This window comes from Callionymus lyra, chromosome 2 (genome assembly GCF_982586985.1).
Source record: "Callionymus lyra chromosome 2, fCalLyr1.hap1.1, whole genome shotgun sequence".
Lineage (NCBI taxonomy): Eukaryota > Metazoa > Chordata > Actinopteri > Syngnathiformes > Callionymidae > Callionymus > Callionymus lyra.
The window spans coordinates 34,965,209-34,986,880 of record NC_141819.1 but is presented as its reverse complement, the minus strand read 5'-3'; the positions used below and the strand labels follow the sequence as shown (position 1 = coordinate 34,986,880).

Here is a 21,672-nt window from a genome sequence, read left to right as displayed (position 1 = left end):
GAGAAAAGCATTGAGACGGCGCATACCTCCACCAAGGAGGTATGTCGTAATTTTTCTTATACCACTATGCCTCACCACTAGTGGGTTTTTTAATGTTTTTTTCAGAGTGAATGATTTTTACTAGAAGACACTTTAAATCTAGTGGGTTTTTAGTTTCGTTACTAAAGTTAAGTTATTGTTGATGAAGTTCAGAAGAGAACTAAAAAGGATCAACTGTTTGCTCATAGCTTCCTAATTCGTTTTAGTGGGAAAGGTGATGGTTTCCCTCTCGCAATCCTGGTGGAGATTTTGACTCGCGGCTAAAATTGAATCCCAGCGAAAATGAGTGAAATTCCTGCGTCTAAACCGAATTACAGGTCTTGTGTTTTGTTCCCTCTCGGCGAGAATAACAGGCGGTCGTAATTGGATTCATAGCGGCTGATATCGTCCTGTGACTCGCCAGCGTGACGCCCGTCGGGGTCACATGGCTCGAAACACAAAACGATTAAATCAAACCCCGAGATAAAGGATTCTCAGAGCAGAACAACATGACCCGGCCGTCACGTTCCTCCTTCATTTTCCTGCTAACAAATGAGTTCCACCATCAGTGGTCTGCTGAACTCACTCCTGTTTCTTCTGGTGCGACTCGGAGAATTGATACCAGGAGTTGTGGACTCTCACCTGACTGGCCTTGGCGTTGACGTTGCCTTTACCGAAGAGCTTCTTGACCACGGCCATGTCGTGTTCCTCCTTCACAGTGGAGAGGGCTGCTAGCATGATGGCCGTGTAGCCCGCCTTGTTCTGTTGGTCCACGCGGCACACGTCTGCGGAGGAGACTCGGATTTTATAACTACATTTCACAGAGATCTCCAGAGAGACCATTAATATCTGTGTCAACAAACAACATGTCTTTGTGAGGGAGTCTTGACTCCTGCTGCTAGATCTTTCAACCCAAGGTCGGAGATCCGGAGAAACTGTAGCCAAAGATAGGCACCAATACTCGGTAACCGCACCGGTTTTAGTGGTTTTAGTTTTCCCCTTTAAAATCTTTATGCAACATTCATGGCAAACAAGAGTGCTGTAAGATGGATACAGACACCAGTGTTGGGCATGTTACTTTAAATTAGTAACTTATTTACAGTGACTAGTTACTTATTATAACCTTCATTGTTACTTTCATAGTAACATGGTAACACAATATAATATAAATAAAAAAACGTCTTAAACTAAGATTGTGTATCACAGATGACAACAGAATAGTTAATTATAATAGAGAACTATAAAGGTTAGAAAAATATATCAGGGTCACGAGCCAGTGAGACATAGTGTGATCTAAAATTAAATTAAAGTAAAATGATCTATAACAAAGAGTGTGCATATAGAAATTATAAACAACAAAAAGAATGAAAAAAAAATCGTATTATATAGTTGTATTTAATTCCTGAGAGCCAAATCTGGCACATTAAGTTAATGTGGTTCCTCAGATGTTTGTCTCAACATCAAAGTAGATGAATGTTCATGTTGATATGGTGAGCAACATAGATAGATTTTATAAAAATTAAATTAAATTAAAATTAAATTATGAGAGGAAATAAGTTGTTTCCTTTAAGTGTTTTATTGTGTAGTATAGAAGTGTTTGTTTGTCGAGATAATCATTTCTAAAGTGTTGGTTAATCATGTTATTTTTACTCATGTCATCATGTTATTGTTTGAAAATGGCTTCATTTAGAAGTGGTTTCATTCTAAAGGTAATGTTTCATTTCATTTAGGTTTTGCAATTCACTTTGGTTTCTCGTGATGATGGGCGGACGAGGTTACAAGAAACAGCTGACTAGACTTTGTGATACAGTGCTGTCATTTTGAAAATATATGTGAGGTTTTATTTTGTTTTTTTCTTCATATTTCAGAGTCAAAGATGGCACATTCTGGCGGCTTTCAGTTGGCAACCTGTATTGTAAAGCCTCACCCACACGCCACTAGTTTAAAGCCACTGTTGCTCAAATGATGAAAAACATAGGCCACTTGAATTTGTAAAGCAAAGCATATACCTGTTAAAATCAACTTTTCTATGACTGTCGTCGTCAAAATGACCAGTCATTGGCTAGAACCCGATATATTAGACTCCCAAGGCACAAGTTTGAGTACTGCTGAGGTCCCTCATTGTTATTGTTTTCCAAAAACAAATTCAAAACAATCACATTTGTTGTTTTTTTTACTTTATGTTTAATTAGCTCTTGAGCTGAGATCATCTTGCTAATGCACAGAAAGACGTTTGCGGGTGCAATTCCAGTAAGAAACAACTCCTGGAATTTAACGTTTATGTAACCAGGAACTCTGGTTTCCTCCCACAAGTCGGACTACTCTGATGAATTGTGTGCAGGATATGCTTCAGCTTCCTGTGAGTCAGGGATGAAGCCGTAAAAAAGGTCTTGCAGCTCATAGGTTAGTGTGAGCAACAGCTGAAGACGAAGAACAATAACGTCTGGTCGTCCACCGCGCAAGACAACTTCACACTCCGACTCAAAAATCCCCTGATGAGAGATGAAAGTCGTCTTCACAGCAGCGTGAAACTTGGTTAGCGTCCGCAGACATCAAACAGCAAGTGGTCTCAGCAGGCCTCCAGAGTCAGCTGCCTCCTCAGACATCAAGAGCCAACCACTCACTCCAGGGTCGGACGCTCTCGTCGTGACACCAGGAAGAGTTCAGGTGTCTTGAGACGGTGAGCAATTTCAAACATGATCATGTGTTTCATCAAAGAAATGAAGTGGTTTTTCCACAACAAGCGCTCACTTCAGGTGTTCATGGTTGCATAATGGGATCAGATCAGTGGAGTATGTGTTAACGAACCACAAGCGGCGACCAATAGAAATCTTGAACATAGTCAGAGAGGTGTGGAACAATGTGGGAATACCAGGATGAACCTATCCCTGTTTTTAATTATTTATCTATTTTATTTTCTAATTTATTAAAGTTTCTTGCAACAATTTGGATTAAATATACTTTGATTTAGAACGTTATGTTTTTTTTAAATGAGTGTTTTTTTCATTCACTGTGGTTAAAAACATTCAAGTTAAAATATGTGCTTTTGTCACTTTGGTCCCTTCAGTTCATCGCCTTTTTTTTTTTAAATTATTGTTTTTTAGAAGACTTGAGCTAAACAGCCTCTTGACATGTCGAGAGTCACATGCTAATGAGGAATAAATAGTAAGAGAGCGGTGAAGGAAAAACAATTTAGCTTTCAAAGTTGAGTCGAGTAAAACAGTGGGTGGTAAAAAGATGTTATTTTAGTTAAATAAATAGATGGCTAGTTCTGTAGCTCGACTTTTAATGTTTTTTTTATTATGAGATTAAAGTCGTATATTGAGTACCAAACGTAAAGTCAAATCAATACATGGTGAAAGTGGAACTTTTAATGACTTTTATCTAGTAATAAATTTAATTATACACCTTTAATCTTGTCATAAATATTGTAAAAAATTATAATATTGTGGATCAATTATAGGAATTTAATCTCATAATAAATCTAATGATACAACTTTACTCACTTTTTTTCCAAATGAAACTGTAATTATCAATACAGAAGAAAAACTCAATAATTTATTTTCTGTATTCATGTATCAATTTTAAGGTTGTGCCCTGTAAAACCTTAGCCAAGAAAGTATTCACAAACTATATGTTGAGATTATGAATGGAATTACAAATACTTTAAGGAAATTATTATTTTTCTTTATTTTCAATCAAAACAGTGGATCGATTTCACCCTTTTTTCCCCATCATATTAAATACATCTTTTCCCTTTACTTTTTCCCTTCTTTTCTTTTTGAAACAACCTATTTTGTTTCAACAATTGTTATATATTTGGATATTTTATTTGCCACCCCTGAGGTAGGTGGTCATAATGTTACGGCCCAGTATCTTACTAATACGAGCCTCACCAGTGTCCAGCAGGAGGCCCACCACACCGAAGTTGGAGTGCGAGACGCTGTAGTGCAGGGCCGTGTTCCCGTTCCCGTCCGTCATGTTGACCACGTGGTCCAGCAGCGCCGACGACACCTCAGTGAACGCCATCAAGTAGTCGGACACCCGCGACTGCTGCGCCATCTTCCCGCTGGAGATACGGAACCACTCCATCTGGACGGTGTGAGTGCTGGAGAGCTGCAGAAGAAGGTCATGCAGGTTAGTTAGCTTCAGAGGCTCATTTGCTATTGAAAAAGAAGGAAGCGAGGGGGACGCACCACTTCCTTACTCTTCACGGCGTCCTCGTCGTCGTGCAGGTGGTTCTTCAGAATGAGACAAGCTTCTCGCATCTTGGAGCTCAACTCAAACCTGTGTTGAGGGAATATTAAAGTAACAATCAAGTCAGTATTGATGTTTTTATTTCCATAATAATACCTTCATCATTATATAATAACTATTACATCTTTCTCGCACCTCAGACTTGATCACATGATCTATACTGAGGATACTTTTATACTCAACAGGATTTAAAATTTATGTTTCAAACTATATAACCTCTCAAAAAAGTTTCTTCACGCACCTTTTTTGTATTTTTTTTACAAGATTAAAGTCCTATATAGTACATTCACACACACTACAAGAGTAAAAGCATATAGATTACTTTTATTGTACAATAACAGTTAAATATGTGAAATAAAAGGCACCAAGATGTTGGATACACGGTGAAAATACATTAAAATGTATAAACCTTAAAGTGGCAGTAGTACATTAAAAGAGTTAATCTTGTAATAAATGCATTAAATACTACTTTAATCACGTAATGAATGTAATATATACGACTTTAAACTTGTAAAAAATGTAATGTATGGTATTCAACTTTAATTTATTTAATTACATTAAACGTGTATTTTATACTGGTAAAAAATGTATATATCTGACTTTAATCTTTTAATAAATGTAATATACGACGTTTCGTTTTTTATTTTTGAGTGGCCCTTTGTATCACATTTTTGTTTATGAATCTTGAAGTCTTTAACCTATATTACATCTTCAAATGTATGTTTAAAGGAATGTAACAGTTAGTGTCACATGTGGAGTCAAAGGCACAAACAAAATGGCTCTTTTTTAAACAACCGTACAGTCTTAAAGTCAAAATAAACCTGTCTAAAGTTTGTAGTTTCAGATCTTCTCGTGACCACCTACTTCTCCTTCACTCCGTCCGACGAGTACTTTGCTCTCAGGGTTTCCTCATCTGTGTCGCTCTCGTCCATGTTGATGTTTCTCTCCTCCTCAGACGTCTCCTCCTCCAACGCCGCCTCGTCCTCTTCCGTGCTGTCCAGACATTCGCCTTCTCCGCTTTCACCAGAGGAGCTCCCCTCATCTTCATCCTCCTCTTCATCCTCCTCCTGGTCTTCCTCCTCCTCTTCCTCTTCTTCCTCTTCACTGGAGGTAGACTCGTAGCTGAGGAGCGAAACACTCTTTACACATGAGAAGATCACGACTGGTCTTGACTCTTTCTATAAAGTCAAATGAGTTCCTTTGGCAGAGGTTTGCACAATCTTGATGCTTTCTTTACTGTCAACTTTGATCTGACAGACATTCACTTGCTCTACTGAGATGAATGATTGTTATTTAGGTTTCTAGTTACCCTCCATTCAGGATGCCAACAAACTGAAGGCTCTTCTTGCCGGCACTGCCGTTCTCTCCCGAGTTACTTCCGTCTTTCCTCTTCATGATCGACTTCAGCATTCCTAAGGAGGGAGAGAAGGGAGGAAGAAGGTTTAATCCTTCCATTATAGAAGGGTTAAACTTCTAAACTTGGATGATTTAAAAGACGTGAGAACAATCCCCTTGTCATTTCAACAATTCATATCACAGCCATCCTCTAGTCACATCTGTTCTCTTCATGTCATCATTCACTGTTAACTCAGTTAATCTTCACAGCCAAGGACAAAGATTATGAGTTCCAAAGCTTATTAAAAACTGTAAGGTGTGCAATATTTCTCCTGGACGGGTTAGAAAACATTGTGTCTTCATTAGTACTGTATACCACCTCACTGTATTCCCATCGTGCTTTGCTTATAATTATAGGATTGTTCAAAATTAAAACAGACAAGCGGCAACATTGGTGATGCTAAGCTAACAACAAAAACATTACTGCCGTTGCTGTACTAGCGTCTAAAGTGCAGGTGATTCAGATTCAGTTCTTCGACTGATTTTAACCACTGCCCTATAAATACAAAAGTTTTATGTGAACCAAAAAACATGTACCGTATTTTCCGGACTACGAGATGCACTTAAAATGTTTAGTTTTTCCAAAAATCAAAAATCCGGTTCCATTTACTGACCTCGTACAGATTGTATCTAGTCCATGTCACTTTAAAACATGTTCTAATACAACTGAGGGTCTGTAGTATTATTCCGAGAGGCTTCGGTGTCAGGAGCTTTTCGAAGGAATACTAGGAAGCCACACCATGGCATCAGTCAAGGCTAGTCTAAAGGTGTGACCTTTGTTCTCAAGTGTTTGTTGTAGTCCACAGGGTTGGAAAAAAACAAAAGCAACAATCAACCAAGCCAAGGAATTGTAAAGAATCAAACGAGACGCTACCAGAAACATTGAATCAGACTCACCCGTCTTTATTATCCCAGTCGAAGGCTTGTCTTCAGTTTCTATCTCGCGCCCCTCTGTCGTGCTGACCACTTCTTCCGGTGACACTCTATAGTCCTCGATGGTCATCTGCCTCTTCTTCACTACTCTGGGTTCCTCCGTCTTTTCTTCAGATGCGTCGTCACACTGACACCCAGTGGTGACCATTTCAACGCTGGTTGGCTCTTCCAGATAATCTGTCTGGGTGTTCTGGTCCAGTAAGTCTGCTGAGAGACCTACACATGCCTCTCTTGTCTCTGGACAACATGAAACACCAACGTCCTTCAGTGCGAGGATCTCCGATTGCAACTGGACGTCACAGCTGTCAGGTTTAGCCATCACCCCCTTCTCTGACCACACTTTTGAGGACTGTTCTTTAACCCGGACCCTCAAGTTTCCTAGATCTTTGTCAGCCTCGGTCAGTCGATCCTCCAGTGTCAATATAGACTCCTGCTGGAACTTGATGGTGTCCTGCAAGGTGTCCATCTCTCGCTGCGTCTCAGAGGACACCCCAAGTAGAGACTCCATCACCCAAACTCCAACGTCCTCACTCTCCACTTTGGTCTGCGACGAGGCCTGCTGAACTGAGGTGGGTTCTGTTCCCGTGCTCTGCTCACAAATGCTGACCTGGGTGCCCACAGAGGAGTCTCTGAGGCCGCAGCTGTAGTAGAAGACAACAGAGTCCATGGGCTTGTCTTCACCAACAGCTATACTTTTCACCTCCAACGAAGGAACTTTAAGTCTCAGTGGAACTTTAGCCGACTGCTCTGCCGCAACTTTCTCCTCAAATTTCTCTGCCAGCTTCTTCAGCTCCCCAGACTTTACTGGACCTTTGTGAGATGGAGATGTTGGAGACATAAGTCGACCTTGGAAAAGGAGGTCTAAGGTTTGAGTGGAAGTGTCAGCGGACAGTTTCTGCTGCTGTGCTTCGAGAGCATCTTTCTTCTCCTGTAGGGCTAACAGCAGCATGTCTTTCTCTGCTCGAAGCTTGGCTACCTCCTTCTCCAGCGCCGGGACTCCCTTCACCCTTTCCTCCATCTCCTTCAGCTGCTTTAACGCCGTGGCCATCTGCTCCCGAACGGTCTGGAGCTGGCTCGGTGCGATCGGAGTCATTGAGGTGCCGGCAGCGGGAGTGCTACGCCCAGATGTACCTGGACTGGGTTTAGTCCAGTTGGTCTGTGTGGACGGAAGACTCAGAGCTGTCTTTGGAGGATCAGCCAGCTGTAACCGTCCATTCTGGTGACTCTGCTCCTGCTGCAGACGACGACTCGTCTCCAATAGGGTGCGCTCCACCCTGGGGTTGCGCTGTGGCGGCGGAGGAGGCACTTTCGCCGCAGTGGGCAGTGGTGGAACAGTGAGGAGGGTCACCGGGGACAAAGAGAAAACCTCGCAGGGCGCCGACCCCAGGCGGTTCCGGGGTGGAGGAGGCGGAGGAAGCCTCCCATCCTCGCTTGCGGGTGAAGCCAAAGACTCGGTTGACGTCCAGCCGCTGTTCCGTCCTCCAACACTCGTGCTCCTCTGGGACAGTTTCGCTCCACGGCTACTGCGACGGAGACCAGCTGGGGTCCGACGAATGTTGTGCCCACTTTCTATCTCTTCCACATACTTAAGGAAGTCTAGGTCCAGCTGGAATCCATACGGTGTTTGGACGGAGTAGGAGCCCGGCGGCTCAGTCTGCTCCTGGTTGGATCCGTAGATGAACGGAGAGCCCAGATCTGAAGGAGGAGATGACAGTGTATAAACCTGGATCATTATCAAGGACACGTCTTCATTTTATGGTTCAGGATGACTTGAGAACCTGCTCACTGACGGTCCTCTGTCAGAACCAAACACACCAGAGGACTCACTGGCCTTTCTTCATTTCAGATCGTATAACGTCACCGATGATGAAGTGATTCTGAGACCGCAGAGGTTCTCAGTGTTCCCTCAGGCATGTGAGCCCAGCTGGTCAAGATATGTGACGATGGAGTTATGACTGTATTAAACTTCCTGATTAGTACAATACAAATTTCGATGAAGTTTAATATTTGTACCTTTTATACCGAGTCAAAATGTACTTTAAACATTTCCTCAGAGCATGTCCGCCTCCTCCATCGGACCCTATCTTCGTCATTCTTATTTACCTTATTCATGATTCTCCCTGAATTTCCTCCTCTCATCCTTTCACCCATTTCTTACTCAGCTGCTCTGTTGTGAAGTAACATTCCACTGTATCGATCATTCCTTTGTCTCCTGTCATATTCTCCTCGCCTTGGTTACTCATTACATAGACTCAATATGAATATTGACAGAAATACGATACATTTTAGAAATATTTAGTATTATCAAAATCCTATATCTATCGTATGGCAGGGGAAACATAGCGTAGTCCTAAAATTGGTTTAATGAAGGGAAAAATGGAAAAAGTTTTGATCTTTGTTTTTCTCTTTTTACACTATTGATATGGAACTATTTTTAATCTTTGATTCAAAATTATTTGACTTCCGCCCTGCTTGACCTTTTTAGTCTGGCATATACCAACTCCCATTTCATTTTGTAACTTTAGGTTTCTTCAAAATGACGTTTGGCCCTAGTAGAGATTCCTCTCCATGGTCCTCTCTGGACCCTGCAGCTCTTCAATGTTCTTGCCTCTCTCTCCCCCCCGGTCAGTCACACCAGTAGTCTATTCACCAAGTCTGGTTCTGCTTGAGGTTTCTGCCTGTTGAAATTTTATTTTTTTTCCTCGCCCTAGTTTTTTCTATCGCACTGATTCACTCGTACTTTTTTTTTTTCTATGTTCTTTGATGGAACCAGTTACACGCTTAAAAGTTTCTTTTTTACTAATGTAATTTGATCTTGGACAGTTTAGACAAGTCAAATGTTTAATGTTTAATGTGAAATATGTTTTTTTTCCTGGAGTAGAAACTTTTGACCCTCATTTAGCTCCTTATAGATCTGCCCGATAGGCCGATTAAACCTTTAATTTACTTAATCAAATCAGGTAAGTTCAAGAACAACCTTTTACGCAATAATAAAGATTAATTCAAACGATCCATCCAAAAAAATATATAAAAAATTATGATAACCGTCAGTTCCTTAAATTATTTCTTGTTATACTGATTAATTGCCCTAAATTATCATCAATTTGACCAAATAAAGAGTTTTAAAACGGCTAATATATTTCTGTGATGTAGCCATTAGCACAACAGCAGTATCTGGCTACATGAAAGCTATAGCTAATTTACAAAAATGGAGACAAAGGGAGTACAAAACTAGCAATTAAAGGTTTGAGTTTGAAGAAGAAAACATTAAGAAATGTTCATGAGTAATTTAGCAACAAGCTATGTTGAAAACGATAATTACAGCGTCTTACCAGGCAGTTTGGGGTTGACTTGCACCGACTGAGTCATCTTGCGGGAGTGGAACCTTTCAGCACATTCAAATCACCACCTGAGAAGACAAATGGTGTGACGAACGGTCGTGAGTGATGAGGAATTAAAAAAAACAGTCACTTCCAAAACTCTATCATTTTTAAAAAATGCAGGTCACCTCCTGACCGGCCGGATGTGTCGCATCATGTCATGGATCACACAAACATTTACGTCTCAGAAGTTAGAACTAGCGAGGAGCGGCAGTGACCTGGAAATAGGTTTTGTTTTCTTACGGCTGGTTGGCTCGGCCGGTGAACCCTGCGGTGAAGGTGAAACCTCTCAGATAAGAATCTTTTGTCTCATTTATCTGGTGTTTGCTTTTCCTCCGCAGAGGTGACGAAGCCCGACGTCAGCCCCGGAGAGGACGGATGTGCTGTCGCGGCGCATGTCAGCGGAGCTGCAGCGACTTGTTCTCGGCGCAGGTATGTGTGAGTTTCTAGCTTGAACTCAGGGATAACAATGAGCTGACGCACACCGGGAGACGCTTCTCACAACAAGACGAGTGCCAGCTCCGAAGTGTTGCTGACGGACGAGTGTCGGCACTTCCAAGTGTCAAAGAAATGTGTCCGTCAATTGGAGAGTAGCGCAACATCTTGAATTTGAGCCTTGGATATTATAGTCCGGCCTGAGATCCTCCTCCGACGCTCACGTCGAGGTGAAGATGATGGATCGCCTCTCTGTTTTCACGACCTACAAACATACCACCTCACAAGGAAGGACTCTGGAATGAAATAGGGGTTTGTACTGGCAAGAACCTGCAGATACGATAAGTATCACGATACAGGAGAAACAAATTGGTATATTGTGATATTGTAGTAACAAGGATATACAGTATTTGTAGTATTGTCCGGGTACTTTGGCTTTAAAGAATTTACAGACCACATGACTCTTGACAAAGTCGTAACTGCTTTCATTTTTTTTTTTTTTAAACCAAAATATGACCAAACATCAGCTTTAAAAGCTGCTGGAGTCAACTGTATCCTCTCGTCCTCAGTCATTGGCGGGATATTGCAGGATTTAAATGTTTATTAAGCAATGGAAGACATAATGACTGCTAAACAGAAGTTGAATTGCCACACAAATTAATAAACGCCGGGAATTTACATGTTAATTTTAAAATGTATCTTGCACACTTTATTAAAATAGAAAATATAAGAACAGTGATATGAATAAAATATGATTTGAAAGCCAAAAAATAAGATTTTCAAAAATGTATCAATACAGTGCTTTTAAATGATATGTTATCGTGTAAAAACCATAGAGATATTTACGTGTTATTTCACGTCTACAGTCAACTATCTCACCGTGAGGCTGCAGCAGTGAACTGCTCTTCAAGCGTCACGGTGCATCAGTAAGTAAACATGAAGTGCTCATGTAGATAGTGACGTTTACCTCTCTCCGGTGGTCAGTGGGCGAGTCATGCAGCAGGCGGTGTGGCCCCTCCGCTCAGCCCTGTGAGAAACCAACACGTTAGCAAACATGCTACAATCATTTACTGACCAAATAAAACGTCACTTTTAGATTTGTGGATTATCTTCATGAAAACATGTTTTCATGGACAATTCCAAACAATTTTATGTTGAGCAGGAACATCGTGTCTTATCTAGGAAGCCTCAACACATGTGCCGCAGATATTCGAGAACATTCTTTCATTTTGAGTTCGTCAAGAATAATCTGTGGTTGACAGTCCGGGTGAGCCACAGAGGGCCCCGGGGCCGATGTTTGCACATGTCCGATCCAGAGAGTCCAGTCCACAGTTTAGTGTAGAAGGAACACCAACGTGACAAAGCTAACTGTTGACTTAGTGCTAACAGTTGACTTCATGCTAACAGTTGACTTCATGCTAACAGTTGACTTCATCCTTTCTGTTCACTTCATGCTAACAGTAAATGCTAACAGTTGACTTCATGCTAACTGTTGACTTAATGCTATCTGTTCACTTTATGCTATCTGTTCACTTTATGCTATCTGTTCACTTTATGCTAACTGTTGACTTCATGCTAACTGTTGACTTCATGCTAACTGTTGACTTCATGATTAAAGTTCATGCTAACATTTGACTTCATGCTAATAGAAGACGCTCCGTGTGAACCGCCATTCCAAAGGAATGTTCTCTTTCCACGGGAACTTTAAAATAAAATAGAATTCCAGGAAGAAGATTGTTGCTGAATGAGAGTCACGTCCTCACTGTTTTGATGTTGCATTTCAAACAGATAAATGATCTTCAGTCAGCTGATCTCCTCACAGAGTCAGATGATATTCTTAGCTGCCAATTGTTTGGAGAATATGATGACTTTCATTCAATAACTGTGAGATTTAATAGAGCAGTTTAATGTCATGATGTACAAAGCGTTCCTGCATATTTGGCCCAATAGTTCCTAGTCCAGGCACAGAAGAAGTCTAAGTTCACACAGATCTAAATGAAGTTCAGTGAAAATTGATTCAATATCTGAACCACAACTATTTTAACTCTCTGCTGGTGTCTAACTGAAACTAACAAAGAAAGAAAAAATAATATTGTTAAGTGTGATTGAGCTTCAAAGTGTTTTGAGAAATATACACACAAGTGGACACACATGCATATTAATACACACACGCTAAAGACGCAAATAAAGATCCACACAAAGGCACAAATATACACCAATACAAAAACACACACATGGAAACACAAAATTTAACAAGCATAGAAATTAGACCCACTTATGCACACACACAGTAATGAACACACTTACACACACATAAGCAAAAGCATGTATACGAACAGACACACACAAATTCTCACATATATACAAACAAACACTCACAGATACAAACAGAAACACAAACATTATAAACACACACACACTTACACATACAGACACAAACTCACAAATACATAAAAAACACACTTTCTCACATATAAACAGAAAAACACTCTCACATATATACAGACGCATATGTTTATATGACACACACAGACACACACAAACAAAGAAACATGTACAGTTATCAAAACATAACACACATACAAAAATAAAGATCCACTTGATGGCACACATTTACACAGCGGCAAATACAAAGTCATGAAAATACACATGCGCGCACACGCAGACACACACTAACAACACGTAAAATCAGGATAAAAACTCACAAGCAGAAACAAACTCACGTGCACATACAAACTGACCCACACTCTACATGCAGTCATTCATTTAGTGTCAAACACACACAGATGTGTTTCCTCGGGCACATTCCTGCCACGTGTTGTTGCAACATGCCGGCTGCTCTTGTAGCCAGCTGACTACTGATAACCTATAAACACACACACACACACACTCACACAGACTCTCAATTGTCAGGCAGCAGCCCAACAGACTCGCTGAGGACCCTCAACAGATGAATTCAAAACACAGTTGCTCATTAACTGAGGCTCATCGTGCTCACGGTCATCGACAAGTGTAAATAATATGTTGTATTCAAAAATGCAATAATAACAAAACAATCAAAACTTTTTTGTTGCTGATTTTATCTACTGTTTTTGGAGGATGAAAAGTAAAAACCTGACCAATCAGCTCATAAGAAATTTATTTTAAATTTCTCCTCAACGAACTAACACTAAAAAAGACATGAGAACTGAACATTTAAAGACTTTGTTCAAGACTATCGAGTGAGTTCAGCAGCGACTCCGACTCCTTCACTTCTTATTCGGCTCTGCTAAGTCAGCGTTTTTGATTAAAACCTTTACAACTGTTCATTTTACTTCTGGTGACTAAAGTAACCAGTTCTCTCTCAAACACACACTTGGCGTCGAGTATCTACCCGAGTATCTTCTCTCAGATTTGATGACAGACTTTAAATTACAGACTTCAGACTGCATTCCTGGAGTCCTCACCAGCTGAGAGCCACACACACCCCCACACACACACACACACACACACACACACACACACACACACACACACACACACACACACACACACACTGATAGTGACACACAAATCTATAAATACTAATTAGTTACTTACTTACAAACACACTCGCAACGACACACTCACACTTACAGATTGTAAAACACTAACATGCATAGACACACAAAAGACAGAGACACAATCTACACACACACACAGGCTAACCTGCATGCTCACACAAACACGCACTGAAGCACAGAAAAACAGTGACACACATGCATGTATTTGCACCTAAAGTAACACACACAGACACACGCACACCTAAACACACACATTACCTCCATGCTCATAGAAATACACACTAAAACACAGACATATAAAGTCGCATGCAGACACTTACACAAACGTATAAACACAAATATGCATTGCCCACACAAACACACACTCTGAGACACACAGGCTTATGCACACACTCACAAACGGACATACACACTCAAAGACATAAAGACACAGTCGCTCGCACACACAGACACATAAATACACACAGAAACACACACGGTCTTCAGACTAGTTTGGAACAACAACACAAAAGATGCTAAAACAGCTACAGGTTGTGGTACCACAACAAAGACACACATTGAAGTAGTTGCTGTGAACTTTCCTCTAAACTATGAAGATGCTCTCAGACGTTGTTGCCATGGAGACCATCTGGGATGGAAACATCAAAGTCTTGGTCCAGTTTTGACCGATGTTCCACCATCAAGGGTGAAGCCGTGCAAGTGTTTGTGTTACATCTCTCTGATCTTTTGTGTTGTGCACTTGGAACGCCAGTGAAGTTGTGCGACGCGTTGTTGAGATTGAGTTAATCCCAGCTGAAGTAAACTCTCTTCAGATCATGACTATTTGTTTCCGTGCGAGTTTAACCGAGAGAAATGTCACAGTTTGACGTGTTTTCCATCAATAAGATGTCAGATTTCCCTTCTGCTCTTGGCTGTAGACAACATGACCATCCCTGCCGGGAGTCCAGAGTAACTGTTCTCAAACATTCTTCCTGTTCTTGTGTAACTTCCATCGTCACACTGTCACGCGACCTCCATCGAGTGTGTCCTTCCAGGAAGCAAGAAGATACAACTCCATCAATTTCACTTGGTCTCCAGTTTTTTTTTGGACAGTTAAAGACATCAAAACAACTGTTTTTCACTTGCGTGTTTTTAAATAACAAGACTAATCGTTTACAACACCAGACATTTTATAGCCATTTATCTTCATGAGGGGCCCTCACTTAATCCAATAAGGCAGTATAATCAAATCACTAACACAGGTTTTGAACTTTTATCAATGGTGAACATGTGATGGAAATTCACTTGAACCTTCCTTGACTGATGGTGGATGAACAAGTTTGACTCAAAAGCTCTAATAGTAATACGTTACGTACAGTATTCCCACATCATGGCCTCCGTACAAGTCCTTAATTATGCTGTGTTGGTGATACGTAACTTCCTATACAGAGGCCCTTGTTTATTGCCGGGACTATTTCTTGGATTATTTTCAGAGTAATCCATTCCTTTTTAGAATTAAAGGCAAAGTGTACGTCCATTTAAATCAAGCAACTGAGCGTTCAGGGACAAACTTCCTCCAAAAAAAAGGCTTAAAAACATCCAAGTACCTCCGTACTGCTCGTCTGTAACTTCCATCTTTAAGTTTAACGTCTACACTGAGAGCGCTCGCGATATTTACCCAGAGTACTTGTGGAGTACTTCCTGTTTACAGTGCTGTTAGTCTTTAACGCCTCCCACAAACAAGCAATAAAATATACTTATTTAATTTATTTCTATTTTTCTTCATGTTGAGGCTTCAATACAAGATAGACGTTACAGATGAGCAGTACGGAGGTACTTGGATGTTTTTAAGCATCTTTTTGGAGGAAGTACGTCCCTGGGTGCTCAGTTCCTTTATGGAAATGAACAAACATTTTTGTCTACAATTCTAAAACCAACAGATTACTCTGAAAATAATCCCAACCCTTTAGTCGATATGAGGGTGAGTAGAAAATTAGTGAAGTTAGAATTTTGGGTGAACCATCACTTTAACAAATTAACCAAACCTGAAAAACGTAACTTGAGATTTGTACTATGTTTTATGTCATTTTCTTTTTTGTTAGAATTGATCTTTTCAAATATTTTTTGAAAAAAAAAATACCCAGCCCTATGCAATATTAGTTTGAAATTGAGAATTCTTTGTATGTTGAAATTTTCGAATGTTGAGATATGACCTTTTATTGAATTCTTTGGCTACAGCTGTGATGCTACCAACTAGCAGTAATACTTTTTTCTTTTTTTTTTAAACACTGATGTTGACGGTGTTTGCCTGGAAATACAGAGTTCAGCATTTCTTGATGTTTTGAAAATAAAGTTTTTTTTCAAATACACAGATTTAACTAATGAAAGATGACAGAAGAGTCCATGAATCCTCATTGAAGAAGTTAAATGACTAAAACAGTTTCTAACAACAGACACAGACACAGGTCTTGGCGCCGCAGTTAAGCGTCCACATTAGAGCACATTAGAGTCTAACAGTCCCTCCAGAAACCCTTCTTGCGCTCAGTCCAGTTTCATGGAAAAGGAAATGTTGCCTCGAAAAACAGTGACCTCATATTCACAACCACCCTTTTCCAGAGAGAGCACCAGACCAGGAAGGAAAGAAGTCTTTGACTGACGGGAGTCATCAAACGACCACTTCATCAACGTCTAGCAATCGAGCTGCTTTACATGAGAAAACTTCCATTCAGGACAAACACACAAGGAGACTTTCATTCATCCTGACGGCAAACAAATCTGGAGCTTCATTACAGTCGAGCGCCAGCTTCAGTCTCCAGATGATGTGACTCAGGTTCACGACTCACTCAAGCCGACCCTGTGACTTAAAAACAATTGACAGATAATAAGAATGGACTGTGTCCGTCATTTACTCGTTAAGAATTTCTAAATGACACGTAATTTAGTAAAACTCGCACCTTTGTTTTGAGGATAATGAACAATGAAATCATGTGAGAACCTGGTGATTACTGAGGACAAGAGGATACATGGACATTCACTGCGTTTTTTCATTTTTGTGTTGCAATCAAACCTGCGGCCACTAGATGGAAGCTGTCGTATACGTCCTCCGCAGTTAAATAAAATGAAATACCACGAGAACTAGTCGATGACTGAGGACAAGAGGATGCAGTCGACTCCAGCAGCTTTTAAAGCTGATTTTGGGACATATTTTGGTTTCAAAACAAATTAAAGAAAGAGTCGTGAAGAGTCGTGTGGTCTTTAAATTCAGAAACACTAGACTCGGACAATACTACAAATTTATCCTTGTTCCTACAGTATTGCAATATATTGTATTGTTGCCCCTGTATCGTGATACGTATCGTATCTTATGTTTTTTTTTTACTTTTTAAGTTGTTTACTAAATATACTATTTTTTCTACAAAAATGAATGAAAATGTTTTTGGAACTCAACAAATAGAATCGAATGGACACTTCCTGTCTAGTAACTTAAAAATCGGGGGTTCTCAGATCTATGGGACAGAACAAAACTGTGTGTGTTTGTGTGTGTAACTAGACTAGCTACAAGGCTGTAGACTCAAACAACGAAAACTAAAAGAACTCCACACTAAACAGGAGCTGCTGTTTCTCTTTAAACGCATGAGGATGTTTAGTCACACATTTCGACACTTTGGAGAGTGGCCTGATAAACGCTGAGCTTCCTGGAGGAAGGTCTGCTGCTTTCCTAATAAATCCTGAATCACTAAACACACACACACACGCTGACACCCCTACATGCCCTGTGGGAGACCTCCCATTGTCTCCCAGTAGGAAAGAGGGGGGAAGACGAGGAAGAGGGGGCAGGAAAGCCAATCGGGCCGTCCTGAAAGCTGCTTCCTGATTTTAGCAGGACAACACAGGAGAGGGGACACACACACACACACACACACACACACACACACACACACACACACACACACACACACACACACACACACACACACACACACACACACACACACACACACACACACACACACACACACACACACACACACACACACACACACACACACACACACCAGCACCGACCTGACATCAACTGACACGAGAAGGTTGGACGGCTCGTTCTCACTTGTGATTCCTCCGTCCTCTGCGGTTGTTTTCGTAGAATTCGAGGGAATGAAACGCACTAAGCAGAAGGACTTCTGCTCAGACTGACTCCAGGCACCTCACGCGGCCCCTCCCGCTTCCTCCCGGACCCTCCATCCAACACAATCGGCCACATTCAGAGCCACAATCAAGCATTATGCTGCTTTGGTGGCGACGCCAGTTCTGAAACATGTTGTGAGGCCCTCCTTGTTTCGCCTCTTCCTCTCTCCCTGCAGGTTCAAAGTGTCAAGAGGACTCAATCCAGGCGGCGGGGGAAAGTCCACGACTTCTTTAACTCTGGTTCTCAGAGGATCTGAGACCCAGAGCCAGCTGGACCCGCTCAGACTCTGACACAAGCTGACAGGAGGCCAAGTCTCTCTCTGGTCTCTCGCTACTCCTGGACTTTCTTACTCGACATTTAAATCAGATTGAGACGTTTATTTCGAAAATCTCTTCTCCTTTGATGCTCCACAACACAAAAGACAAAAACTTTGAATCCATCAGTTGGGTATTATATGGGAACAAAAGTTTAAATTTGGTGTTTCCAACAATGGAAAGTAAATTCCCACCTGATCCAAAATGTTTTTCACAGATTTATTTCAGACTCTCTGCAGCCGTCAACACAGACCCCCTCGACAGGCTGACCCAGATATCCGGTCAACACATTCAGGTGGACCCGTCTGTCTCGTCAACGAAGCAACCGGATCCTCCAGATGTTTAGGTCTTCATAAGAGACGGAGACCAGATGTCACCGGCTGGCCAAGAAACGCAGAAATATGCGGTTGATGGTATCATTTGGTGGTGGGGGGGGAATTACACCAGAGCTTCTCTTTGATGGAAGACGGTCACGTAATGACAAGGCAGCAGGTCGAGTCAGCCGATGTTTAGGAGCCTCTGTCAGAAGCGCTTTCGTAAACAGTTGGTTTTGTCGAACCGAGCTGCGTTTCTCACAGCAGGCAGGGTTCAACTCGGCATCTTTGAGGGCAAAAGGAGAGGAAGGTGAATGCCATCATTGATAAATGATCCTTCGAAACCTCCGTCCGATGAAGGATTATCTCAACCCCGGGGACACAATAAGTAACTCAGGGTTATCAAGGCTTTTAGGCACACAACTGATAAAAAATCCAAGTTACACTAATGGGTTTTTTCCTCTTCCTGCTTTTTGTTGCGTTTCACCAGCCGGTTACATCAAGGCAGATACCTACTTGGCTCCAAGTGAGCAGCGGAGGTACTTAAAGTAATCAAATAAAGGTAAGATATTTAAAAAATATATTATATAATTTATAAACATTCAAATCTGCACAAAGTTTGTTCATTTCAAATTAAATTTAAAATTAAACCGCTAGATGGCAGCAGTCATTAAGTCCTCCGCAGACAATGGAACAATGAAATCCTGCGAGATCCCAGCGGTGACTGAGGACGAGAGGATACAGCTGATGTTTGAACATATTTTGACAAGTATATCCTTGTTACTACATTATCGCAATACATTGGAACTCACTCCGAGGCCAGTAGAACCAGGAGAAGAATCGAATTTGAGGTGTCGAACTCATAGAACCACAGTTACTTTCAGGTAACTGCAAATTTGGTGCGCTGCAAAGTGAGTTAAGGGTGAGTCTCTTTGGCGACCACTGAGGAAAAATCATTTTTTCAACCTTCTGGTGGGCGTGTCCGGCTTACTTTGGCAGAACCCGTCCCGTCATTGTTTATCTGTGAAAGGTTCCACAGTTGTTTACACACAGCAGGACTGAACCTCCTTGTTGCTCCTGCATGACTCCACAGGGCTGCTGGTCCACCACAGAACAGAGCTCCGCTGTGTTCAGCTGTGGTCCTTCCTGACGGGGGCGCTGCTGTCAGAGGTGACTCAAGTTCAACTCGGACTTTGAAAGGACGAGAAACTTTTGCATGTTTCGACCTCCGACAGATAAATAATGACGTATTTACGTTTGATTCCAGCTTTAGACAACGGTGTTGACTATCTATGCTAAGCCTCGTGTGGGGTTCCTCCAGGTACTCCAACAGTCCACAAACATACGTAGATAAATAGATAACCATAAAATGACTGTCACTACATGATATCCAGGGTGTCTCCGGTCTACCTCAGCTAGCCAGGACAGGATGAGGGTCTTGTTATCTGGTACTTATCCATCATCATGTCACTTTGTTTGCTGTTTATCTGGAGAAAAGCGAGTCATGACAAAGTTAGATCTACTGATTTAATTGTTTTCTGACCAAAAAACATGTGGTCAGTGACTGTTATTCCTTCAAGCAACACAACAACTTGTTTTGTTGAAAACCTTACAAGTAAAACTACTGTTGCATGTTGAAAACATAATTAAGTATTTTTATCATCTGCCTCGAACAGTTATGAACAAGGTTAAAATAAACATGTGTTTGGTGTCGATAAACTTGTTTGTTTGTCACGAGAACATTTTTGGTCTTCTAAAGCAATAGTCCCTAAGCCCTGGTAGCGGCATCAGGCAACTGTTCCCGGGCCGCACAAAAAGAAAAAAAGCATTTGTAAACACCTATTGAGTTTTAATTTGAAAACACATTTTATTTTCCTTCAAGTAACATCAGCCTGTGACTCTTAACGTCATAGCTCAGATGGTAGAGTGGTTGCCTGCAGTCCAAAAGGTTGCAGGTTCAATCCCAGCTCCAGACAAGCTTGTATCGTTGTGTCCCTGAGCAAGACACTTTACCCTGATTGCTCCTGATGGTAGACTTGGCGCAGGTGTGCAGCCTACTCCCATCAGTATGTGTGAATGGATGTCAAAAAGCACTACCGAATTTCCCCTCACGGGACAAATAAGGGATTCTAAAAAAAAACATGATTGTTTCGATCATGTTATTTTTACCGTTTTTATCTGAAGGTCGGTCCAATATAATGCTGACATGTGCAAAAATGTTTGGGGACCCCTGTTCTTAGGTCTACCCTGGAGGTGTTTGAAGTCATTGAGTATTAACGTTGTACTCTGAATAATGGAGTCAACAACCGTGACATTAAAAAGGTAGCGTCTCAGTATAGAGGAAGTCAAAGATGGAGAGAAGATTTTTTTGCAGGGAAAAGTTTGCAGGCTTTTTTTAAGTGTACCTTTGGAAAAATCAAACATGAGTTTTTGTACTTCTCAATAAAAAAGAGGATGAAAAATAGGTGTTATGGTGGTCTGGCGGTGAGTCAGAAGATCAGATCATGTCTGAGGTCAAACAGTCGTCACACCAGGTAATCACCGGTTGATGCTGAATTACTGATGTCTGAAAAGAAAAAAAACTGCTGGTCCTTCAACAGCGCCAAGATGATAAACCTGCTAAAATTACATCCACTAGTAATATATCTGAGCAGACCCCCGCCCCGACCCCTAACACCCCCCCACCCACGGTGACGTCCTCGAGAATCAACCGACTGAATGTTTGATTCTTGTGAACGTCCCGCTGACCTCGGGTCTCGTCCGACTAAACTTACACGGCGTCTATTTTTGAGGCGGCAGCAGTAAGTCAAACCCGGGGGTTCAGTTGCAGAGTGGGGGCGCACGCGCTCACTAAGAGCTTCAGCAGACTTCTGAGGACAAACTCAGTCCAGCAGTTTCTGGACCGTTATTCCTCTGGAC

The 21,672-nt window shown here is 41.4% G+C and overlaps 1 protein-coding gene across 1 annotated transcript in view; it reads right to left on the bottom strand.

The window, feature by feature from the left end:
* Positions 1-21,672, bottom strand: part of kank3 (KN motif and ankyrin repeat domains 3) — a 31,090-nt gene that overhangs the window by 4,909 nt on the left and 4,509 nt on the right. Inside the window, exons 2-9 of the mRNA XM_087784834.1 lie at positions 11,386-11,445; positions 9,936-10,012; positions 6,568-8,298; positions 5,585-5,687; positions 5,140-5,397; positions 4,215-4,305; positions 3,915-4,134; positions 661-803 (exon numbers count right to left, since the gene is read on the bottom strand). Of these exons, the coding sequence (XP_087640960.1) occupies positions 661-803; positions 3,915-4,134; positions 4,215-4,305; positions 5,140-5,397; positions 5,585-5,687; positions 6,568-8,298; positions 9,936-9,972 (2,583 nt within the window). The 5' untranslated portion in view covers positions 9,973-10,012; positions 11,386-11,445. The remainder of the gene's footprint in view (positions 1-660; positions 804-3,914; positions 4,135-4,214; positions 4,306-5,139; positions 5,398-5,584; positions 5,688-6,567; positions 8,299-9,935; positions 10,013-11,385; positions 11,446-21,672) is intronic.